The following is a 27,060-nucleotide window of genomic DNA, read 5'->3' as shown; positions in this document are numbered from 1 at the left end:
TGGATAGGCAGAGCTGGCCCTATACCTTGCCCACCACGATGGCCAGACTTAACGCCACTGGACTTTTTCTTTTGGGCCACATAAAAAATGTTGTGTACAGTGAAAAGATCAGAGACATTAATCATTTACGGGAAAGAATCGTCGCGGCGGTTGGGACAATTACACCTGAAATATTGGTGAATACGTTGAGAGAAGTGGAATATCTTCTCGCCGTGTGCAGGGCAACAAATGGATCCCACGTTGATGTCTACTAACTTTAAACAAAACTTGAAGGAATTCCCTTTCATGATATGTACTCATTGATATAATTTTTCATTAATTTCGCCATTATACTTATACCTAAAACTAGGGAGTCCTTTTTCAAACACCTTGTATAATGTATCTGAAACCTTCCAGTGTCTCCAGGTGCCTATCCAATGTACAACCTTCTTCCACGGTTTTTAAACCAATTGCCTACTATTTTACCTACTCCTTTTCTTGATATCAAGTGGATGTTTCCCAATTAAATTTCCATAATTTTTAACGCGATTAATAATTTCTTTTATCACATCACACATTTTTTTCGATGTTTTTCGTCATCTGTGGAGCTAGTAGGTATAAACACTTCTGTGACTTTAGTTCGGACTCTTGTGGTTCCATTCACTATGAACTACAGTAACTTATCCGCATTCCTATTTTCTTGTCCGTTATTAGACATTCACCTACATTTCTCCTACTTAATGTCGTGTTGGTAAACCTGTGCTCATCTGAACAGAAATCCTCTTCTTCTAGCCATTACACTTCACTAATTCCCATTGTACCTAATTTCAACTTACTCAATTCTGTTCGAAGTTCTGTAAGCTATCTACACAATTTTTGGATATAATATTCCACGAACCGACCCATTGTACGCCATATATGTTATTTTCTCAAGACAACATCCTCCTGAATATTTTCCGCCCATAGATACAAATTGAGGACTATTTTATCTCCGAAATATTTTACCGAAGAGGATATTATCATCATCCCCTTGATTTCCGCCATTTTCAGTAATAGCAAGACCCTGTTTGCTAAGATTACAACGCCAGATCAGTCAATCGACCACACTGTTGCCCCTGCAACTATTGAAAGGTCTTCTGCCCCTCTTCAGGAACCAAGGGTTAATGTGACCTGTCCACACATACACCTCCGTTGTAATTGCTCGTACAGAGTCGGCATCTGTATCGATGAGGAACAAAAGCCATCTGAGGGCTTCAAGGAACGTTGGCATACTTAATTTCAGTTTCTGGCATTTCTCTACGAAGAGTTAGTCGGTAAACGACCTTGGCGGGTCGCCTGCACGAAGCTGGCAGACTACACGCAATACTGCAGCACTGTGCGAGTTGCGTGACTTTGCAGGCGCGCTCACTGGAGATTGAAATATGCGTAATCGACGGTAGCATTAAGACAAGAATGAGAATCGGGTACTGTAGTAAGCTTAGCCAGAATTAGGAAATACACTGCTGAAAACTGGCAAGAGCTGAGGCACACTAGGAAACGGCAGGCGTACACAGGACTATTACATCATGGAGAGACAGGTCACCATTGTACGGTGTACCCATGAGGAGTGACAGAATCTTAGCATAGTTTAATAATGAGACAGGTGGATGAATTTTAATAGAATCGTCAGGAATAATCAACCTGCAAGGAAGTGAGATACCATATCACTGCGAAATAGTATGTGCATTCTTATTCCCTCGTGGCTATAGAGGCTATAGATACTAGTATAACATTACCATAGTAACTAGTTCAGTTGAGTCGATATATATATATATATATATATATATATATATATATATATATATATATATATATATGTTGTAAAGGGTAATCACATATGTTAGGTAGATAAAAATATGTATAAGTAACGACCTGGGAAGACTTTATTGATAACAGAAGAGATACTTGAACTGACTGACGTAAGTAGTAAATACAAAAATGTGGTGTGGCCTTACAGAAAAAAGAACTGTCAGTGAATGTGACTGATAAGAAAAGGAATAAGGAATTTCTGCAGAGAATAGGATCGAAACGAAATACGTGGAAAAGAATGGGGAAGACAGGTATTGGAAATATTTTACTGCTTTGGATAGTCTTGCTACTCTGAGGTATAGAAATTGGAAAATGAGAAGAGCAGCATAAAAGTAGTCAGAAGTCACTAAAAAAAACAGTACTTTCTCTCAGATCATAATTGTCAGTTTCTGCATAAAATTGGTGACGAAAATAGAGAGTGCAAGGTCATAGTATTGACATCAGTAGACTGCAGTAAAACGTATAAGACAGACTTCGTTTTCCCGTTCACAAGGATTTCACGGATAAATTTTTCACATTCTGAGTCGAAATTTTTGAAAATTTCTCCGACAATTACACACTAAAAGTCAAGGTGTAACTTTGTATGAAAACATCAGGTAGGCAGAAAATTATGTCGCAACGTGCAGAAAGATTTTCCGTTGCATCTACGCCCTTCAACATTTACGGAATATATTTCTACAGGAAACCCAAATTTGAAAAATCAGTTGTTCAGCTGGACCTACAATACTGGGATGTCATTCAGCAAGGCACGGTTAGTGATAACACCAGACGGAGGGAACTAACCACAAATACTTGTGTTCTTCACTTCATTACATGACAACATAACCCATTTGACTATGTCAGTGCTTCAGACGCCCAGTTGAGATGGTTGCTGCCAGGCCTGTTACGTAATCACGATGCGTTATGCATACGTCACTGGCACCACACTGTACACACTCCCACGTGGGAGATCAATTATCTGTCATGTCGTCATAATCGCAACACATCGTCTGTCTCATCTAATAGCGTGGCTGTGCTCATTGATTAATATAAATAAATAAATAAAAAATACAAACTCCTTCTCTGTTGAAAATTCACGCCTCTACAACATGCTTTAAGGTATCTTTACATGTGACCGTTATTGCATGATATTTATGTCAGACAGAAATCGTGTCTAACGTAAACAGCGAAGAATGTATGTCAGAGATATACGTTTCTTCCATCAGCAATATCTGTCGACACATCTGTACCAACAGATACAAACATTTCTTATTTCCAAGTTCAATTTCGTCCGACACTCGACGTATATTTTCAGAGAAAAGAATCAGATGTAAAAGCACCTTTACAACCTCTTCAAAACCAACCTCATAAAAATACGAAGCACTTCAGATTTTGATACCACCGACTTCTCTCACAGAAATTAACATTTCTCTTTCTCCAACAGTGAAGTAAATCCTCATTTCTTCTTCTAGTGCTTTTATTTTTCGCTCCAATTTCAATCACTGTTTGTTTATGCCCTCCTTGCCCATTACTTGTACACTTACATTTCCCCACGCTTCTCATTCTCTCTCTCTCTCTCTCTCTCCTATGCACTTCCACCTAAGTATTTCTATTCTTGATTGATTATTCTTCTCTTAATAAACAATTGTGTGCTGTAGTCATCTGAGTTACAGTTATTATTGTTGTCTCTTTTACTACTATTTCTAAATAGTAAATTGGATGCTGTGGACAAGATGGCGTAGTGGCGACAGTCTTTACAGGGTAAATAAATCAGCGAATAAAAAGAAAGTGAAGAACGCACCGGGGAAGTTATTCTTTGATGTCTTAACAAATGTCCTGCCATCTAGTCCATTTTTCTTGCCAATGTATTCCATAAGCTCCTTTCTTCGCCGACTCTGCGGAGAATCTTTCAAGTCGCTATGTTATAAGACCACCTCATTCAACTTCCATAACACCATATCTCGAACGATTCGACTCTCTTCTGTTCCTTTTTCCCACAGTCCATTATTCAACATAATTCAAATCTGTGCCCTAAACGCACGTTCTCAGAAATTTCTTCCTCATATTAAGAATTACGTTTGATACTATTAGCCTTCTTTTGCAGGAATTGCCCTTTGCTTGTCATTATCTGCTTTTTATACGAGGGTTGCCCAGAAAGTAAGTTCCGATCGGTCGCGAAATGGAAACCATTGGGAAAATCCGGTAAAAATTTGCACATATGTGTTGGGCAGTATCTCTAGTATGTCGCGTCGCTCTTTTCAGTTTTGAGTGAACAGTGAGCACGTAAAGAAGCGCAGGGAATAGCGTCTCCCGCCAAGTATGAAGGCCTGGTTACAGATTTCGCCTGTGTCATGCAGCCCACATAACACAACTGTCTAGCAGTTCCTTCTTCATGCCAATTCTCCGCGCCGCACACTGCAGGGGCAATGAAGACGCTCCTGGAGCATTTCCGATGAGAAGTGTTTGATCACCCACAATACAGTCCGTAGTTGGCTCCCCTGAGTCTCATCTCTGCTCAAAAGAACCGCTGGCTATGAAGACAAAATTTTTCCGCAGACAACGAGCTGCAGACCAGTGCAGATAACTGGCCGAAAGCACAGGTGGCTGCTTTCTGTGACGAGGATATTGGAAAATTGATACAACACTACGATAACACTCGAAGTTGGAGCGGCAACTATGTAGATAAGTAAGTGGAAGGTGTACCGAACTGTTGCAAACAAAATGTTTCTGGTTTTCACTGTGGTTTCCACTTCGCGACCGATCGGAACTTACTTTCTGTACAACTCTCGTATCACCATTGCTTCGATCGTATTTGTTTTTTGCTTCCAAGGTAGGAGAGTTTGTTAACTTCGTCTACTTCACGGTCACCTATTCTGATGTTATCCTTATCGCTAATCAAATTTTTGCTACTTCTCGTTACTTTCAATTTTCTTTGGCTTACTCTTAACCCATATTCTGGACTCATTGGACTGTTCAATCTATCCAACAGGTCCTGTAATTCATCTTCACTTTCACTGAGGATTGCAATGTCATCAGCGAATTTTATTAGTGGTATCCTCTCTCCCTGTATTTTAATCCCAATATTGAACCTTTCTTTCATTTCTGCCACAGTTTCTTCGATGTATAGGCCGAACAGTAGGGGCAAAAAAACTGCATCCGTGTCTTGCACCCTTTTTAATTCGAGCACTTTCTTCTTGGTCTTCCATTCTAATTGTTCCTTCATGGTTCTTGTAAATATTGGATATTACACGCCTTTCCCTATAGATTTCAACTCTCAACTATGTATGATGTATAAATGCAGACTGAAGTGAGGAAATGCCGGCCGAAGTGGCCGAGCGGTTCTAGGCGCTACAGTCGCAGGTTCGAATCACTGATGACCTCAGAAGTTAAGCCCCATAGTGCTAAGAGCCATGTGCACCTTTTTTTTTTAAAAAAAAAAAAGTGAGGAATGAAAATTGTACCAAGGCCAGGATTCGAACCCGAGTGTCCGGTTCACTAGGCAGATGTGCTAACTATTACACCATTATGGCACAGTTGCTCTGCACCACTGCAGAGATTACACTACCACGCCTCCCTCTTCAATCCAAATTCCCATACACGCCTCAGGACACCTAGGTATTCCCCCTAAACTCGAACAGCGTTGCAATTTCTTGTCGTCGATTCAGTCTGCATATATGCGTCACAGATGTTCGAGATTTGAAAGGCTCTCTGGGATGATACAGTTTCATTTGAGTAAAGCAGCTGTGACCTTGCTTCAGGCAGCATCCCCATTTCGTTCGATGCTGCTGTGCTATTCCAATACACTGGAGAGCCTTTGCAATAATTTTCTAGTTTGAGGGAAAAACCTAGTGGGTTGAGGCGTGAATGGGATTTTGGACTAAGGAGGGAGGCGTGCTAGGGTAGTTCGTGGATGTTCGTGGATGATTAGAGCCATTGTGCCAGGGTGACGTAGTGGTTACACATTTGCCTTGTGAGCAGGAGACCCGGGTTCGAATCCCGGACTTGATACAGAGTGTCATTCCACGCTTGAGCCTTCTTACGCCCATCGCAAGTATTTATCTTGCTTTCTTTGACTATCGCCTTTGTGCGTATATCACTCAAGTTGCAGGAAAATGCTGACCTTCGTAGGTCCAGATTGTATACCGATTAGGTTCCTTTTAGATTACGCTGATACAATAGCTCCCTACTTAGCAATCATATACAACCGCTCGCTCACCGATAGATCTGTACCTACAGATTGGAAAATGGCGCAGGTCGCACCAGTATTTAAGAAGGGTAGTAGGAGTAATCCATCGAACTACAGACCTATATCATTGACGTCGGTTTGCAGTAGGGTTTTGGAGCATATACTGTGTTCAAACATTATGAATCACCTCGAAGGGAACGATCTATTGATACGTAATCAGCATGGTTTCAGAAAACATCGTTCTTGTGCAACGCAGCTAGCTCTTTATTCGCACGAAGTAATGGCCGCTATCGACAGGGGATCTCAAGTTAATTCCGTATTTCTAGATTTCCGGAAAGCTTTTGACACCGTTCCTCACAAGCGACTTCTAATCATGCTGCGGGCCTACGGGGTATCGTCTCAGTTGTGCGACTGGATTCGTGATTTCCTGTCAGGAAGGTCGCAGTTCGTAGTACTAGACGGCAAATCATCGAGTAAAACTGAAGTGATAACAGGTGTTCCCTAGGGAAGCGTCATGGGACCTCTGCTGTTCCTGATCTATATAAATGACCTGAATGACAATCTGAGCAGTTCTCTTAGGTTGCTCGCAGATGATGCTGTAATTTACCGTATAGTAAGGTCATCCGAATACCAGTATCAGTTGCAAAGCGATTTAGAAAAGATTGTTGTATGGTGTTGCAGGTGGCAGTTGGCGCTAAATAACGAAAAGTGTGAGGTGATCCACATGAGTTCCAAAAGAAATTCGTTGGAATTCGATTACTCGATAAATAGTACAATTGTCAAGGCTGTCAATTCAACTAAGTACCTGGGTATTAAAATTTTAGTTGGAAAGACCACATAGAAAATATTGTAGGGAAGGCGAGCCACAGGTTGCGTTTCATTGGCAGCACACTTAGAAGATGCAACAAGTCCACTAAAGAGACAGCTTACACTACACTCGTTCGTCCTCTATTAGAATATTGCTGCGCTGTGTGGGATCCTTACCAGGTGGGATTGACGGAGGACATCGAAAGGGTGCAAAAAAGGGCATACGTTTTGTATTATCACGTAATAGGGGAGAGAGTGTGGCAGATATGATACGCGAGTTGGGATGGAAGTCATTAAAGCAAAGTCGTTTTTCGTCCCGGCGAGATCTATTTACGAAATTTCAGTCACCAACTTTCTCTTCCGAATGCGAAAATATTTTGTTGCGTCCAACCTACATAGGTAGGAATGATCATCAAAATAAAATAAGAGAAATCAGAGCTCGAACAGAAAGGTTTAGGTGTTCGTTTTTCTCGCGCGCTGTTCGGGAGTGGAATGGTAGAGAGATAGTATGATTGTGGTTCGATGAACCCTCTGCCAAGCACTTAAATGTGAATTGCAGAGTAATCATGTAGATGTAGATGTAGACTGGTGATGGGGCTTTCGTGGAACATAACTGTCTGGCAACATTTTCTCTCCGTCTCGCAGTGGTCGGATGTGTCGCCATAGAAACGCGTCGTACACTTTGTGACGTTCCGAATGTGTGTGTTTGTGTGTTCACAGGTCGCAACCCGGCTGCCGGGGGCGGCCAGATGGGCCAGGAGGGGGCGGCAGCCGCTGCGGCGGCTGCAGCGGCGGCGACGGCGGCGGCGGCGGACGCCGCCCTCAAGATGGACTCCGCGGGGGCGGCGGCGGCGGCGGCGGCTGCGGCGGCCCTCTGCCGGGACGGCTACCGCACCGCCGTGCACGGGTCAGTAGCCACTCTGCTAGGGAACTCGGTGGTGCTCCCAGAACCATAAGCCGCTCAGGGTTCTTCACAAGTACCTCCAGAGTTTCAAAAGGCGACTGCGCAAACCCTACAAGGCATAGAGAAGATATGAAACTTCCTGGAAGATTAAAACTGTGTGCCGGACCGAGACTCGAACTCGGGACCTATGCCTTTCGCGGGCAAGTGCTCTACCATCTGGGCTACCCAAACACGACTCACGCCCCGTCCTCACAGTTTACTTCTACCAGTATCTCGTCTCCTACCTTCCAGACTTACAGAAGCTCTCCTGAGAACCTTGCGGAACTAGCACTCCTGAAAGAAAGGATATTGCGTAGACATGGCTTAGCCACAGCCTGGGGCATGTTTCCAGAATGAGATTTTCACTCTGCAGCGGAGTGTGCGCTGATATGAAACTTCCTGGCAGATTAAAACTGTGAGCCGGACCGAGACTCGAACTCGGGACCTTTGCCTTTCGCGAGCAAGTGCTCTACCAATTCAGCTACCCAAGCACGACTCACGCCCCGTCCTCACAGTTTATTTCTACCAGTACCTCGTCTCCTACCTTCCAGACTTTACAGAAGCTCTCCTGAGAACCTTGCAGAACTAGCACTCCTGAAAGAAAGGATATTGCGGAGACATGGCTTAGCCACAGCCTGGGGAATGTTTCCAGAATGAGAGCTTCTGTAAAGTTTGGAAGGTAGGAGACGAGGTACCGGCGGAAGTAAAGCTGTGAGGACGGGGCGTGAGTCGTGCTTGGGTAGCTCAGATGGTAGAGCACTTGCCCGCGAAAGGCAAAGGTCCCGAGTTCGAGTCTCGGTGCGGCACACAGTTTTAATCTGCCAGGAAGTTCCATATCAGTGCACACTCCGCTGCAGAGTGAAAATCTCGTTCTGGACAGAGAGGATGGACGCACATCAACAGACAGAACATCTCACCAAGTAAAATTACCAAATATGCAGCAACCAATCGCAAAATCATCTTTTATTTATTCACTTTTGCGATTGGTTGGTGCATATTTGGTACTTTTATGGTTTATGGTCGCTGCGCGACTTGGGAACCACTTGGAGCCCACCATTCTTCTCTCGAAGTTTTTAACTCACCTTACAGACGCTCAGTATTGGCACTGGCTGTGCTGTGACAAACGTCAATACTTGGGTGCAGTTCGTTGACACCGCTGGCACGAATTGCTCGGAAGGCGTGGCAGCGGCCCGTCGACGAAATGTGTTCGTTGGGTTGCCTATCTGCAGGCCGGACTAATTAAGTGTGACAGCGGATGATTTATGCACTGATCAGCCAGAACATTATGACCACCTACCTAACAGCCGGTATGTCCACCTTTGGCACGGATAGCAGCGGTGACGCGTCGTGGCGTGGAAGCAATGAGGCCTTCGCTGGAGGGAGATGGCACCACATGTGCACACACATGTCACATAATCCCCGTAAATTATGGGGAAAGGGAAGATGATCTCCAACGCCACGCTCAATCACATACCAGGTGTGTTCCATTGCGTTCAGAGCTGGCAAGTTGGTGTCCAGGACATCAATTGTGTTCCTCGAACCACTCCATCACACTCCTGGCTTTGTGGCATGGCGCATTATCTTGTTGAAAAATGCCACTGCCATCGGGAAATATGATGGTCATGAAGGGGTGTATGTGGTCTGCAACCAGTGTAGGCCGTCGTGGTGCTTTGCATAATGGAGCCGCCGCCAGTTTGTTTCCATGCCTTGGTACATGCGTGAAGGAGTTGTTCCCCTGGAAGTAGTCGGATTCGCGCCCTCCCACCGGCATGATGAAGAAGGTATCGGGATTAATCAGACCACGCAACGCTCTGCCACAGCGCCAACGTCCGGTGCTGATTGTGACGCGCCCATTTCAGAAGTTGTTGCCGATGTCGCGATGTTAACATTGGCGCATGCACAGGTCGTAGGCTGCTCGTTAGGAGTGTTCGGTGCGCTGTGTGTTCAAACAAAAATGGTTCAAATGGCTGTAAGCACTATGGGACTTAACATCTGAGGTCATCAGCCCCTAGACTTACAAGTACTTAAACCTAACTAACCTAAGCACATTACACACATCCATGCCCGAGGCAGGATTCGAACCTTCGAACGTAGCAGCAGCGCGGTTCCGGATAGAAGCGTCTAGAACCGCTCGGCCACAGCGGCCGGCGTGTTGAGACACACTTGTACTCTGCCGAGCATTAAAATCTGATGTTAAGTCCGTCACAGTTCGCCGCCTTTCCTGTTTTTCCAGTCTGCCCAGACTACGACGTCCGACTTCTGTAATGAGGGGTGGCCGCCCAACACCACGACATCTGGACGTGGTTCCACCTTGGTACTGCCACGTGTTGAAGACACTCACCACATCACTCCTAGAACAGCCGACAAGTCGCGCAGTTTCCGAAATGCTCTAACCGAATTTTCGCGCCATCACAATCTGCACTCGATCAAACTCTGATAGATTGCGCGCCTTCCCCATTGCACACACGCACAACACGCTCAATGATACTATATGTCTGACTGGCAGCCATTCCTCGCCAGGTGAAGCTGCTATCGCCTGGACGGGCTCATTGTGTTTGACATTGCTTCAGTCGTTGGTGACCATCTGAAAGTTATATTTTTCTTGAAGAATCAAGTTTGCCAAGATCGCTAGTGATCCGTTTTATTGTCGTTACCTGTTTTTATAGACCTACTCTGTCATCATCAGACCTTCTAACATAATTCGATGTACATACTTTTTAGGACAGTGAAAGTCACATAGTGATGTTGCGTCAAATTGTAATGGAGAGTGGAAGGGAATATCAGCATGTCACAAGTAAAATACCACAGAATCAAAACATACAACTTATTGTGCTGATGTCCCAGCATACACTAATCACTAATCACTTCAAGTGGTTAGTGTATTCTCGGACATCAACACAACGTGTTGTATGTTTTGATTTTGTGCTATTTTATTTGTGGCATGCTGATGTTCCCTTCCACTCTATATTACAATTTCACACATCACTTGGTGATATTCATTGTTGTAAAAAGCATGTACATCTAATAATGTTACACGCACCGATGATGACAGCCCAGATCTCTCGAAACCGGTAACAATAATAAAAAGGATCACTAGCGATCTTGGCAAACTTGTTTCTTCAAGATCAATATAGCAGTAGAGTTGTCTAAAAGTTGTGACAGTCCTGGCTCCTAGTACAACTACGCCACTGCTCGTATTGCGAATCGTAACTTGGAGACATGTTCTATCCACTGATACGTGTCGTTTTTCTCTATGTACTACAGTTTTTGTGCAGTCGTATCCTGAAATCTCAGAGCTATGGGAGAGAAGTGTACTCGGTCCAGTTTTCAGACTTATCGTCTAGCTGGGTCTGTAATACAATTTTAACATTTTTCATATTTGTTTTTATACGATTGCATACATATTTTATTTGCTGCAGTCTTGTTCTGAAATTACAAAAGTTACTCCGGAAAATTAACTTTTTCCAAATGTAAAAACATGTTAGAAGGTACGACATGACCTTGTACCTAGGTGCAACTATTTCATTGAGACTTAAAAGCGCTGCAATCAAAAAAGTGTTGTGAATGCTATGTGTTATATTATTACTCTAGTATACGCCAATAATCAGTAAGCGAATCCAGACTGAGAAGAAGTATTATCGAAAACCAGTTACAAATTAAATACCTTTTGAATTTAAACCTGTTGGAAAGTAACACAAAAATTTTCATTTTTCAGGACTGGTAATATTGTTAAGGCATTAACGAAAGTGATTTGCAAATATTCCATGTTAAAAGACCTTTTTCCGTTTAATGGTACAAGATGCTGCGATCAACGAAGTATCGTTTTACCGTCCACACGTTCTATAACTACTCTAGTAATATGTAGTTTTACTTGCCATAAAATTCTGTAACTGAAGAGTTAACAATACAGGGTGTTACAAAATGAACATCCAGGTTTTACGGATTTGTAGTATTTATTACATTCAACCTACAGTTGTAAATAATAAATCAATTGAAAGATCAACTAAAACAATTTTTCTTACTAGAGTCCAATGTGAACACTATGAACCATACGGCAAACATCGAGTCGGTACGTGCCAACTTTACGAACGAAATGTTGCTGCATGACGATGAACATTTTCTGTATCGTGTCGTCTTCATGATTAATCGGCACATTAAATAAGTGAAAATGTGAGAACACATAATGTGTTCTTCTGGGTGGTCAGCAAATTCCCACGATATGGTACACCTGCAACGAGACTTCCCAATCGAATATTTTTGTGCCATATCTCGGCATAAGGTTTAGGGACCTTTTTTTACAGTGAAGCCAACGAAACCGTTATTTTTAATCTGGATGGACTAGAACTATGGCTCTTTCCTCAACTGGAATCAGATTTTGCAGCAAGATGGTGTGCGACACAGTACATGAGTGGTTAAATGACGTTTTACCCGACTGCTGGATTGTCCGCAAGGAGCCGGACGACAGAGCTTGTTTTGCACGGCCTCCACGTTCACATGATCTGAAGTCGTGCGAATTTTGCTTTGGGTATTCATAAAGGATCCTGTGCATGTACCTCCACTACCAGTTGATCTATCTGACGTTAGAAATAGGATCAAGGCAGTGATGCAACAATTACTCCAGACTCACTAATCAGGCTTTGTAACGAATTCACCTATCGATTCGATGTTTGCTATATCGTAAATAGTGTTCACAGTGAACACTCGTAAGAGAAACTTTTTTAGTTGATCTTTCATTTGATGTATTATTTATAATTGTAAGTTCAGTGTAATAAATGCTGCAAAGCCTTAAAACTCGCATATTAATTTTGAAACACCTTATATTGTTACAGTTACAGGAGCGATGATTACAACAAACTTTCAAGTTTACTTAGCTTGTCATGTTGAGATGGCTCCAGTTCTTCTAGTCTATGGGAATGATTCTTGAAGCTGAAAACCTAACATCAGGTCGTCACCGTTCCTTTGAAATAAATAAATTTGAAGATTGTTGTTACAGAATCTTACGTGTCTAGTATATTACAAGTGGACGGTAAAACCATAATTCTTCGGTCTTGCAACATCTTGTGCCATTAAACGGAAGGAGGTCTTTTACCATGGGACATGGAATATTTGCAACTGACTTTCTTTAATGTCTGAACAATGTTACCTATCTTGAAAATGGAAATTTGTGTTAGTTTCTAACAGTTTTGAAACACCCTATATATTCTAAGTAGCTTTAATACACTCCTGGAAATTGAAATAAGAACACCGTGAATTCATTGTCCCAGGAAGGGGAAACTTTATTGACACATTCCTGGGGTCAGATACATCACATGATCACACTGACAGAACCACAGGCACATAGACACAGGCAACAGAGCATGCACAATGTCGGCACTAGTACAGTGTATATCCACCTTTCGCAGCAATGCAGGCTGCTATTCTCCCATGGAGACGATCGTAGAGATGCTGGATGTAGTCCTGTGGAACGGCTTGCCATGCCATTTCCACCTGGCGCCTCAGTTGGACCAGCGTTCGTGCTGGACGTGCAGACCGCGTGAGACGACGCTTCATCCAGTCCCAAACATGCTCAATGGGGGACAGATCCGGAGATCTTGCTGGCCAGGGTAGTTGACTTACACCTTCTAGAGCACGTTGGGTGGCACGGAATACCTGCGGACGTGCATTGTCCTGTTGGAACAGCAAGTTCCCTTGCCGGTCCAGGAATGGTAGAACGATGGGTTCGATGACGGTTTGGATGTACCGTGCACTATTCAGTGTCCCCTCGACGATCACCAGTGGTGTACGGCCAGTGTAGGAGATCGCTCCCCACACCATGATGCCGGGTGTTGGCCCTGTGTGCCTCGGTCGTAAGCAGTCCTGATTGTGGCGCTCACCTGCACGGCGCCAAACACGCATACGACCATCATTGGCACCAAGGCAGAAGCGACTCTCATCGCTGAAGACGACACGTCTCCATTCGTCCCTCCATTCACGCCTGTCGTGACACCACTGGAGGCGGGCTGCACGATGTTGGGGCGTGAGCGGAAGACGGCCTAACGGTGTGCGGGACCGTAGCCCAGCTTCATGGAGACGGTTGCGAATGGTCCTCGCCGATACCCCAGGAGCAACAGTGTCCCTAATTTGCTGGGAAGTGGCGGTGCGGTCCCCTACGGCACTGCGTAGGATCCTACGGTCTTGGCGTGCATCCGTGCGTCGCTGCGGTCCGGTCCCAGGTCGACGGGCACGTGCACCTTCCGCCGACCACTGGCGACAACATCGATGTACTGTGGAGACCTCACGCCCCACGTGTTGAGCAATTCGGCGGTACGTCCACCCGGCCTCCCGCATGCCCACTATACGCCCTCGCTCAAAGTCCGTCAACTGCACATACGGTTCACGTCCACGCTGTCGCGGCATGCTACCAGTGTTAAAGACTGCGATGGAGCTCCGTATGCCACGGCAAACTGGCTGACACTGACGGCGGCGGTGCACAAATGCTGCGCAGCTAGCGCCATTCGACGGCCAACACCGCGGTTCCTGGTGTGTCCGCTGTGCCGTGCGTGTGATCATTGCTTGTACAGCCCTCTCGCAGTGTCCGGAGCAAGTATGGTGGGTCTGACACACCGGTGTGAATGTGTTCTTTTTTCCATTTCCAGGAGTGTATATTATAAAGCAATTAAATGTGTAGAACTCGAAATATTTACAAATGCTGGACAGAATGTCTCACAGCAACAAAAACTGTAGAAAATGGCGGTCTCTAGTATGCAACCCTTCACATGATCCTCAAATTAGTCAGTAGACTGAAGTACCTACCAAAGAACATCAAGTGTTCCTTGGTACACTATACTCTACTCACGGCTAACGCTGCCAATTTGAGGCACTGAAGAGTAGCGGTGAAGTTTGTAGGACCGTTTCTGGAGTGCTGAGGATGTCTTCTTGTGTTGGTCGCCGTAGCGCTGCTGTCCCCAACCAAGCGTACCGGGTTCGAATAGCAGCCACCGACGTTAGGGTCCAAACAGCGAGAAGAGATGGACACCAGCAGTTTCGTCAAACTTTTCATTCTCAACGAAACATAAAAACCGTCACCACTTGGCGCTGACAGGACGTCCGAAGCTTCTTTTGTTTGTATGCCTTGTTTGGCCTCCAGAGTTTCTAACACATTTAGCCATAGGAAACACATGGTTACATGGAATACGTAATTGTAGAGAGAAAATATGAAAATTAATATTCACAGAATTGAAATCTAAAAGCCGTCAACTTTGCCCAAATGCGTCCTCGTAAACCACGATCTTGCAGTCTGGCTATAATGCTGCATAGTACCCACCTTCCGTTTGTTGGGGCACATTACACATCTCGCGTAATGGCTGTTTTCTGTTGCTCTTGATGTCACGTAAGTAGTTTGCATACGATAATACCACATCGATAACAATTCCTAATAATCTGCCCCCTCTTTCCTTCTTCCATCTATTATTCACATTAAACAATGCACGGTCGAAGTAATTAATAAGCAAAGTATTTAATGAAGATTTGAAAGGAGCGATGATTACAATAAACTTTCAGCTTGTCATGTTGACATGGCTCCAGTTCTTCTAGTCTATGGATCTGATTCTTGAAGCTGAAAACCTAACATCAGGTCGTCACCGTTCCCCTGAAATAAATAAATTTTAAGATTGTTGTTGCAGAATTTTTTACGTATATATATTTTCCACTGAGTTTCTCACATTTCGATATATCATACAGTATTTTTATTTTTCACATTAACAAAACCGAAGTTACATTGTTCGCACCTATTATACAAAAATACGTCCGATCACATCAGAGGCAAGCTTACGACTCTCACAATCTGCGGAAATAACAATGTTCCAAAGGGTTTACAATTTTTCTTAACAAATGAATTCCTACTAGTGTTTGTTACATTATTAATTATGATAATTGTTTCATAAATGAATCCAGAAATAAACATAGCCAACAGTACAGGATTCTGTAGTTAATAAAAGAAATTTTAAGTGTGGAAATAATTCGGAATTTCAAATGTTTCTAAAAAAAAATAATTTTATCTGTACATTCAGAACTAGTACTTATTGATTATAACATCGAAACTAAAATATTTTACAAAGTAATTCCTTTTAATAAAGTTTAGCTTGACATAAAACGTATTGTGTACAAAATTATATGAAAGTTTTCAAAAAAGTAACTGAGATAATACTGACCCGTCCAAAATTCGAAAAATAATATTGGAATCGACAGCTACTGTTGAAGAAAAGTAATACAAGAGAATGATGTTCCGGTACATCCTGTAAGATGCAGTTGTTTCGCTAGGACGTCAGCTTCCTCATTACAATTTATGCTATCGTGGGACTGCACCCAGAAGAGAACGATGGTTTGCCCTCTTTGTTTACGGCGAATATATTCGAGTACCAGATTAAAGAAAAATGCTGTGGGAGTCGGACAAGATTAATATCTTGAAGAAGGAATTTGAAGATTCAACCTTAATTGCTTCCAAAATTTCCATAATCTCCGCCGTAAAAACTGTAGTACCTTTAGGCAGTTTGTAGGCTATATTTTTCTGGATCTGATGTCACAGGAAATGTCCGCCGTTGCCGGGGTCGCCACTGTACGACAGTACCGTCTGTGAGCGCAGCGCTGAGGGCGTCACTGGGTCGCTGCGGCACCGTGCATCGCCGAACCCCGGACTCCGAAGTCCGACGTTGGAGCGGTATCCGCTAAATGAACGGTAGCAGCCCATCCGCTCACACGGTGTGGGCCTGGGCGCCTACTATTAGCCCTTAGGTGAAGCATTGCTTAAGAACTGTTGGCGGTGGCGTCACAGCCGTGTATAGGAAAGTAACAGATATCTCGTGGGAATCAAGAAACGGATAGCACTGACCAAGAGAAAGGCCTTATGCTGAACAAGCACATCGACTGCCACACTGAGAAAACATTTATAAACGCCTTTGCATGTAGTGTTCTGAGATACGAATGTGAAACCTGGGCCGGCCGAAGTGGCCGTGCGGTTAAAGGCGCTGCAGTCTGGAACCGCAAGACCGCTACGGTCGCAGGTTCGAATCCTGCCTCGGGCATGGATGTTTGTGATGTCCTTAGGTTAGTTAGGTTTAACTAGTTCTAAGTTCTAGGGGACTAATGACCTCAGCAGTTGAGTCCCATAGTGCTCAGAGCCATTTGAACCATTTTGTGAAACCTGGACGTTTACAATGCTGGAGAAAGCTCGTCTCGAAGTCTCCGGAAATTCGGTTATGGTATTAGAAAATGCTATACGAAATAGGAGGGACGAAAGAACTACTGAAAGCGAGAGGCCAACACAAAGCTAAACTCATTGCACACATAACCTAGGGGCGAAAAAAATCTTGGGATAGCGATATGCACATATACAGATGACGCTAACACAGCGCACACAAGGTACAAAATGGCAGTGGATTGGCGGAGCAGTTATTTGTATTCAGGTGATTCATGTGAAAGGGTTTCCGAGGTGATTCCGCTGCACCACTGGAATTAACAGACTTTGAACTCGGAATGGTAGTTGGAGCTAGAAGAATGTGACATTCCATTTCGGAAAACGTTGGGGAATTCAATATTCCGAGATCCACAGTCAAGTGTGTGCCAAGGATACCAAATATCAGGTGTTACCTCTCACAGTGGTAGTAGTAATACTTCTTGTTGTCGTTGTTGTTGTTATTGTTGTGTGTGGAGATTTGTTTGCTGCTGCTCTGCGCGCTGCAGTATCTTCTGCATGTCTCTACCTCATTACTTCAGCCCACATCCGCATTTGAACGAGCTTACTGCATTAAGGCCTTGGTCCCTCTCTTCAGTTTTAACTCCACACACTTCCCTCCATTACCAAATCGACTACTCCTTGGTGCCTCAGAATGTGTCCTATCAGTGGATCCATTCATTTTAATTAATTTGTGCTATAAATGTCTTTTCTTCTCATTCTGATTCAATACGCTCCATTATTTACCCGATCTGACCATATGATAGCCAGACAGGCAGCGTTCTTCCGTAGCACCGCATGTCCAAAGTCCCTGCACTCTTCCGTCCAGTACTGCTTGCTAAACCCGTCTCACTTCCGCACGAGGCTTCACATCAGATATATACTTCCAGAAAAGACTTCCTAACGCTTAAATTTATGTTCCATATTAGCACAGTTCAGAAATGTTTTCTTACCATTGCCAGTCTGCATTTCATATTCTCTCTACTTCTGATATAGTCAGCTACTTTGCCTTCCAAATTGCAAATAAATCCAGTCTTCTGCTTTTAGTACCTCATTTCCTAATACAAATCCCCCAGCATCACATGACTGAACTGGGTTATACTCCATTAGTTAGCTATTACAATTATTGATGTTCATTTTATAACTTCTTTTGAAGAGACTATTCATTAATTTGAACTGATCTTTCAAACTGTTTTGCTTTTTCTGACAGATTTCCGATGTTTTCCGGAAACCTGACTTCTTAATTTTCTCTATCCGAACATCAGTTCCTTTGCCGTATTTCTCCTTTACTTCGTTTACCACTTGTTCCATATAGGAATTGCATCACATGGCAACTAGGTTGCAATCCTACCACATTTCTTTCTCATTTACTGCCTTCCTTCTGTTCGCATAACTGCAGTCCAGCTCCTGTCGAAGTTGTAGATAAGTTTTCTCTCTCTGATGACGTCATTACAGTGATTTTTAAAAGAAGGTAACACAGATGAAATACTATTGATGCACAGTACGGAAAGCAAGCGGGCCAAGGACTGAAACCTGGTGAACTCCAGAGAGCAGACTTCTCTGATTCACAGTTAACTCTCGTGTATTACTACTGTCTTCTTATCTATGATAGTACCCTACACTTATTTCCAATGTTTGTACATTATGTTTACAGGATGAGGAAAATATTTCTACAGATGATTCGAAAATCTTTTGTATATCGTGCAAACATGTGATAAATAAGCTGTAAATTTGTAAATACACTCCTTGTAATTGAAATAAGAACACCGTGAATTCATTGTCCCAGGAAGGGGAAACTTTATTGACACATTCCTGGGGTCAGATACATCACATGATCACACTGATAGAACCACAGGCACATAGACACAGGTAACAGAGCATGCACAATGTCGGCACTAGTACAGTGTATATCCACCTTTCGCAGCAATGCAGGCTGCTATTCTCCCATGGAGACGATCGTAGAGATGCTGGATGTAGTCCTGTGGAACGGCTTGCCATGCCATTTCCACCTGGCGCCTCAGTTGGACCAGCGTTCGTGCTGGACGTGCAGACCGCGTGAGACGACGCTTCATCCAGTCCCAAACATGCTCAATGGGGGACAGATCCGGAGATCTTGCTGGCCAGGGTAGTTGACTTACACCTTCTAGAGCACGTTGGGTGGCACGGGATACATGCGGACGTGCATTGTCCTGTTGGAACAGCAAGTTCCCTTGCCGGTCTAGGAATGGTAGAACGATGGGTTCGATGACGGTTTGGATGTACCATGCACTATTCAGTGTCCCCTCGACGATCACCAGTGGTGTACGGCCAGTGTAGGAGATCGCTCCCCACACCATGATGCCGGGTGTTGGCCCTGTGTGCCTCGGTCGTATGCAGTCCTGATTGTGGCGCTCACCTGCACGGCGCCAAACACGCATACGACCATCATTGGCACCAAGGCAGAAGCGACTCTCATCGCTGAAGACGACACGTCTCCATTCGTCCCTCCATTCACACCTGTCGCGACACCACTGGAGGCGGGCTGCACGATGTTGGGGCGTGAGCGGAAGACGGTCTAACGGTGTGCGGGACCGTAGCCCAGCTTCATGGAGACGGTTGCGAATGGTCCTCGCCGATACCCCAGGAGCAACAGTGTCCCTAATTTGCTGGGAAGTGGCGGTGCGGTCCCCTACGGCACTGCGTAGGATCCTACGGTCTTGGCGTGCATCCGTGCGTCGCTGCGGTCCGGTCCCAGGTCGACGGGCACGTGCACCTTCCGCCGACCACTGGCGACAACATCGATGTACTGTGGAGACCTCACGCCCCACGTGTTGAGCAATTCGGCGGTACGTCCACCCGGCCTCCCGCATGCCCACTATACGCCCTCGCTCAAAGTCCGTCAACTGCACATACGGTTCACGTCCACGCTGTCGCGGCATGCTACCAGTGTTAAAGACTGCGATGGAGCTCCGTATGCCACGGCAAACTGGCTGACACTGACGGCGGCGGTGCACAAATGCTGCGCAGCTAGCGCCATTCGACGGCCAACACCGCGGTTCCTGGTGTGTCCGCTGTGCCGTGCGTGTGATCATTGCTTGTACAGCCCTCTCGCAGTGTCCGGAGCAAGTATGGTGGGTCTGACACACCGGTGTCAATGTGTTCTTTTTTCCATTTCCAGGAGTGTATATGTACTGTACTTTTCTTGCACACTATAGTCCAAATGGTTCAAATGGCTCTGAGCACTATGCGACTTAACTTCTGAGGTCATCAGTCGCCTAGAACGTAGAACTAATTAAACCTAACTAACCTAAGGACATCACACACATCCATGCCCGAGGCAGGATTCGAACCTGCGACCGGAGCGGTCGCTCGGTTCCAGACTGCAGCGACCAGAACCGCTCGGCCATTTCGGCCGGCGCACACTATAGTAATAACAGTAATAATAATAACAATAATAATAATAAACGAGAGCTGTGTATGAATCAGAGTGGAAGTATGAGCTGAGCTTCAGCCGTATTAGGCTTTCCAGGTGCTCTATATAGGGCAAGCGATGTTTTCGACACTGCATTTGCTTATTTGCCACGAACTTTTCTTATCTGTATTGCTGTAGCTTTTTCGCTATTTGTGTTGGTATATTCTTTTGGCTTCCTGTGTAGGTACTGGATTTTTGTCTGTAGCGCTATCGGGCTTTTCAGTTGAGCAATACATAAAAGTGTACTTTCCGATACCAGTTATAGCTGGTTTGCGATAATTTTGAGTGTGATACCAACCGTTCTCTCGTGTTTATCTGGTTGTTTTGTTTGTATAATCTATTACTTTCGTGATTGTGATTCTGTGGGTATTATTTTAGATTTTAGTTTGTCTGCCTGGAAAACCCCTAATTTCCAAGGGTGCTCATTTGGTTCAGTATTTATTACGAATTCGTACGATTCAGTAATGCATCTTATATTTTCTCGCCATGGGAAAGGGTGATTGGGATGTCATGGTATCATGTATAAAAAAAATCTGGTTTACTTTTAATTTCAGGGCTGGTGATGACGTCATTAATCTAAGTCGACGAGTGGTATCGAAGGCTCAGGTTTATCCGAAACATGAGCTCTGAGGAATCGCCCATGGTTCAATATTTGGTCCGGTGCTTTCCTTCCTCATTAGTTGTAGTTGTAATCCTAGTGGTGAAAGAGTCTCCAGATAGCCTAGTTTCTTACGTCGCCCAGCATATTTCCGATCGTCTGTGATGTCATCAGCGGAACCAACATCGGCGACGCACCTTCCTTGTACCCCCAGCTACTGTCTGTACCTGTTTTTTAGGCAGCTGCAGAGCGACACTAGATGGGAGTTGGTGTTATTTTGACCTGCCCCGCATATGAGCTAAGCGTGTAGAGCTGCTGGTTGTGATCCCTGTCATGGCCCCCTCGCCGCTGACGCCGGTGTGTCTTTTTCTCTCGGCAGACTGCCCCTGTGCGAGAAGGCGGGTGGCGCCTGCTCCAAGCTGCTGTGCGCCTGCTCCGCGCGGCCGCCGTCGCCGCCCCCGCAGCGGCCCTCGCCCTGCGCCAGCCCCGCCGCCTCCGCTGCCGCCGCCCCCACCGCCCACGACCTGTCTCTGAGCGCCGCCGATGCCGCCTCCCGCGCCGCCGCCGCCGCCTCCCGCTCCGCCGCCGCCGCCGCCGCCGCCGCCCACGACGCCACCGACCTGAGTCTCTCCGCCGGCGACGCCTCCGCCCCCGCCTCCTGCTCGCCGCCAGACGCCAGCTAAGCGGCCACTCCCGCAGGGAGGCGCGCCTCCGACGACAAGTAGATGGCCCGCGGCAAGCACTGCCTAAGACACGAGCCCACCTGTTCTCTTCAGAGTACCACGAGTCTAGAGGAAGTCTATCGAGTATCCACAGTAACCTCCTTTCGCTGTACCAGAATGAACAGTCAACTCGGTCCTTCGTAAATCTACGAGAGGACGGCCTAATTGGCATTACCTTATATTAATCCACGTTTAAAAAGAGCTGCTATTCATTAAACTAAGTGTAAATATTGGCCAGATCTGCCTGTATGCCTTACTCCTTTATCACATTCAGTTCAGAACAATAACCTGAGCACCTCCCATCTATTCAGTATTCTCTCATTACTCTTTTCGACATACCCTCTTCGCCACATCTTCCTCATTTTTCCTGTTTCTAATCTCCACCTCTGATACACGATGGTGAGTTAGTTTTTGATTCTTTCCTATCACATTTCTTTTTAGTTTTCCTTTCTCCTCTTCCAGTACTTCCTTTTATGTATTTCGAATACATAATGGCCGCTTGCTCTTCACTCTTCGGAAGTATGTTGCATGTTTCACCATATCCAAATTTTCTATAAGTCTTCCTTTCTTAGTCCTAATTCTTTTCTTAAAATACGGCTTTTATTTGATCTCACAAACACTTCTCTCGATACTACTATGTTTCTCCTTCATGTGCTCTTCACCTCCTTTATACCTTTCTACTTCTCCTTTTATTCTAAATCTGACAGTTATTCACTCCACTCTTCATTCAATCACTGTTAAAACCTGCCTTATTTTCATATTTTCACATTTCTTATTATTTTCTGTATCGCGTCACTTCTTTTTTCCGTACATCATGACAATTCACTTCATTCGCTCTTCACATTGTTCCTGTGACCCATCTGTTATTATTGTAATTTTTCTCTTCTTCTCATCTCCGGTTCTTCTCTCTTTCTCCTTACATTATATGAATTCACTTTTTGTCCTCTTGTCCTGTTCACCATCTGCTCCTGCTATACTTCTTTCTACTGTAGTAAGTCCCATTATTCCTTTCTCTTTTTCTTTCCTTCTTCTGCACTCTCTCTTCAGTCTCACTTAGAGCTTTCAGGAATTTTGCAACTCAAAAATTTTCGCACATCCCCCAACTCTTCGTGAATATTCGTATAGTTTGAATGTAAGAAGTAATAATTATTCTGTTGAACAAATTAAGACTCAATTATTTTAAAGAAAAATTTGAATGGCAGCTGGCATTATTCTTCTTCCATCTTTAGAACTCCGTTAAACTTTCGACTTAACGCATAAATCTAAAGTTCAAGTCCTGAAATCGATGAGATCAATTTCTCATATTCCACTATGTACATGTGAGCAACTTTTGCTCAACCAATCCGGTAGCACATCCTTCCCTTTTCCTCAGTCAGTGGCAGTTACTAAACACTCTGTTGTTGAAGTACTATTGAACAGAGCCTACGGTACCGACTGCTTACTTTATAGCTGCTGAGATGTATCGCACAAAACCAGTCTCCCTACGCCGTCATGCACATATTGTGGACGACGTGTAACACATGTAAAAGTTGCTCGTGTCTTTGGCAGATAACAACTGCTTTAGTTTACCGATATTGGTCACCGTCTTGTTTAGTTACATAACATAGGAAATACCCCTCTAGCCAATAAAAGTTCTCCTGGTGCGCTCTATATGTCACGTGGCCAAAGCTATTACCGGAGCACCAGCAGGCAAAGATATTGATTCTCCTAGCTGATTTTGCTTCCTACTCTATACCCGAGCACGATTATGGGTTTTCCATAAATTGGCGAAGATATTTCGTGTAAAATGGTTTTTCGTACATAGGTGGAACTGGCTCCGTAAGCAGTGGGTATTACACGGATAATGAAGTATAAATACTTATGAAGACTCGATAGTAGCTCTACCAAGTTCGTGGCCTTAGCCGGCGAGTGTGGCTAGAGTAAATTCACACATCTAGTGTAAAAAGTAAGATGTTGACGTTTTGATAAGCCTAACTGATTTTTCTCGGACTGTGGAACTTTTGATCTATACCATACCGTAGCGACATAAAAAATCATCATAAAAACTGTTTGTTGTTTCTGACAAAGGACAAAGAAATCATTACTTGAAAACAGTTATCTGTTCTTTACATGTTACTTGCTTAGTGGTCTAAGAATTGAGTCTTGTAAGTGACGTTCGTTAGCAATTTGTGTCTCATGTAATTACTTCTCCCGCTTTTCCTGTATATTCAGGCAATAGAAACTGGAAATATTATGACATTATACAGCGACGTATTTTCCACCAATCTGAACGTGAATGTTATTCTAGCTAATATGTAAATATTGTAGCGCGTAGAGCAATCTGTTGTCGACTACGTCAGATATTTTACGTTTCAGTATGGAAAAGAAAGCATTTTTTATGTTTCTGAAGCGTATGTTAACTTCTCACGTGTTGATTTATTCATAGACTTGTACAGTACCGTTATAAATGTGCATTGTAAATTAAATTATACTACTAATTGTAAGAAGTGCTACTACGAACAATAAAAGATATTACATAAAACTAGTGTGGCTACAGATATATTATTATGCAGAGAATCCCTTCAAAGACTATCTTAAGATACACGTTTTCCTTGTCCTTTGCTGCACATATTTCCTGTATCTATACTAGTCTTTGGAACTAAAGTGTAGTTAGGAAAAGGTCTCATTAAAGCAGCCCACTACGCAGCTACCCATAAAAAAAACTCCCCACTAGCGTGTAAAGAACGTAACTCTATCTAATGGTTCCTCTTATGGGACATCCGCAACTGCGGAAATCCATTTTGTAGAATAAAGAAACCGCAAAACAGTTGCTTTATTGCGTACATGATCGGTTTCGGAATACTTAAAGTTCCGTCAGACGATGAAACTTCAAGTGTTCTGAAATTTGACATGAACATAATAAAAAATTTTGGATCAAGCAACTGTTGTGCTGTTCTTTCACTTCAGAAAATGTAATTGCATCTAATTTGGAGCCTTATTTTATCTTCAGTATACGTGTGCTTGAAATAAACTGAGATCACCCAAACTTTTTTGTACCACAACAGTACATTTGATGTTTTTTTTTGTATGTGTGATACGAAATTATGTCATGTGAATTTGACGAAGATCTCGACATTGAGAAGATATTTTTAAAGGTTTTAACAATGAATCTGGAATCTTAGCTACTAATGAACTTCCCTATAAATGCAGCAATGTAATTTAAACATGAACATTTAGTTGTATGACAAAGAACTTTGTTCTCTTTTATATTCAATAGTTACAACTTGCACAGAAAATTTAACAGATTTTGGAAACGTTTAATGAGTCACGAACTGAACAACTGGTAGTATACATCAATACTAATAATTTTTGGTAAGATTTACTAACTAGTGAAGCAGACACTGATTCACTAAATAGGTTCCCATTGGGAAATTTGGAAATTTCCATGCAAACTTTTGATGTGTCATTGTGCTACTGTCGGATAGAAGAAAGGATTTGTGGTGATTTTAATCTAGATTCGTTAACTACGTCTAACAGAAATGAGTATGCTAAATAGGCCTATAAATTAGTGTGTCATAAATTACCTTCCAGAGTAGGTTAAGATACAAATGCATTGATAACTAATATTTTCATACAACAAACTGAAGTTAAATCAAATTTGTTATGATCCACAGTTAGTTATATCGCTTACACAGTTCTCAGATTTTAAAGGAAACACTGAGATTTATGAACCATCTATAGTGAAAGACTTTAAAGGAAGATGTAAATCATATTGACTGTAGTTAATTTTGGAATGAAACCAGTGCCTAAATTAAACTCATAATATGTCTTAATATATTTCCATTTCTGTTCGAAAATACTTTCTCGCAAAAAGAATTAATTATGTTGTTCATCAAGGGTATCAAGACCAATTAGAAGCATAGTGTATTCATTAAGCAAGAAATGGACTTATAAAAGAAGAGTAAGAACGAGTGATGCTATAGAGACACTTTCATTTTATAAACAGTAACTTGGTATGTTAATAACTATAGTAAAATATCTGTAGGTTAGATATGATGAGTGAGGCTGAAAGTTCAGACAATGAAGTTTGAAGTTTCAACAGTTTTCAAATAATGTCAAAGAGAATTGTACCATTTTAAATCTCAGTTCATATGTAGCAGATGTTTTTAATTAGCAGCCTTTACAAGGAGATATGAAAGCACAAAGGGGAAAGTTGGTGTGTAGATGTTATGGTGCGACACCTCAAGAGGATTACAGGAAATGGGTTAGCGAGACAGAAGATATCGGAATTTGGGAAGCGAGCAGATTACTACATTAGTAGAAAACTTGTGCAATTATAAGGTAAATATCTGCACTAAATGCAGAGAATGAACTTGACATTTATTTTGTATCCATATCTTCAACAAAGGACATTGTCAAGGTCATCTAAAATACAGATTCGTATGGGACTGGTAACATTTTCAGTAAGTAAGAAATATTCATATGTCATGCACTTAGTTTCACATATATTACATTATTAATTAAGTGTACTATCATGTACAGATTATGTCAGGAATGAAATACCGAACAAATATATTCAGTGTTATAGATGAACATTTTACCTATGGCACCAAACAAGCATGGCAGCAACTCACCTAAGAACTTACACAGCACACTTAAATCATAGCCTATATAATAAAATATGAAATTGTAATGTGTGCATTACTTTATACTAACTCAATTTTCATATTTTATTACTGAATGAAAGTTTTCAATCAGTCATTCCAATCAAACTTTCATTCTTTATAACATCTTCATTGGTAGACCCTTAGTAAAAAAAAGTCTGCATTTTGATCTTTCGTCGAAATATATTCTACAATGACCTTCTTCTCAGTGGCTAACTGCTGTACACACTGATAATGTGTTTCAATATATTGGGAGCGTTTGTAGAATCCTATACTCTTTATGTGTTTAATAGTACTTTGATTATCAATAAGTGATGTGGCAATTAAACTTCCTTTCAATAAATGATCCAGCTGTACTAATGATTTACTTCTCTCACTTGAGGCAACAAATCTGGCTTTCATTGATGGCTGTGCAATACATTTCTGAAGTTTACTTTTCCACATTACTGGTCCACCACGAACCTATTTAAAACTCCACTTGTGAAGGTCTAGTTAATTTTTCACCTTCATAATCGGTTTCACTATCAGCTTCTGTAACAGAATTCGACAATTTTCTAAACTGAATTCCATATTCAATTGTACCTTTTAGAGAGCGACGAATTCGTTTAAACAATTTAAGGTAGGCTTCAATAGATGAATCTTGTGCTCCTGAACCAGCATTGACAGCATGTGTTAGATCTGAGCGTGTTACCATAA

The 27,060-nt window shown here is 43.1% G+C and overlaps 1 protein-coding gene across 1 annotated transcript in view; it reads left to right on the top strand.

Annotated features, from left to right (window-relative positions):
* LOC126252637 (dorsal root ganglia homeobox protein-like) overlaps window positions 1-7,755 on the top strand; it is a 123,882-nt gene extending 116,127 nt beyond the window's left edge. Inside the window, exons 4-5 of the mRNA XM_049953540.1 lie at window positions 7,520-7,552; window positions 7,589-7,755. Of these exons, the coding sequence (XP_049809497.1) occupies window positions 7,520-7,552; window positions 7,589-7,755 (200 nt within the window). The remainder of the gene's footprint in view (window positions 1-7,519; window positions 7,553-7,588) is intronic.
* The last annotated feature ends 19,305 nt before the right edge of the window (window positions 7,756-27,060 follow it).

Source organism: Schistocerca nitens, chromosome 4 (genome assembly GCF_023898315.1).
Source record: "Schistocerca nitens isolate TAMUIC-IGC-003100 chromosome 4, iqSchNite1.1, whole genome shotgun sequence".
NCBI classification, from domain to species: domain Eukaryota; kingdom Metazoa; phylum Arthropoda; class Insecta; order Orthoptera; family Acrididae; genus Schistocerca; species Schistocerca nitens.
The sequence above is the reverse complement of the archived record's forward strand: the minus strand, read 5'-3'. Positions and strand labels throughout refer to the sequence as shown.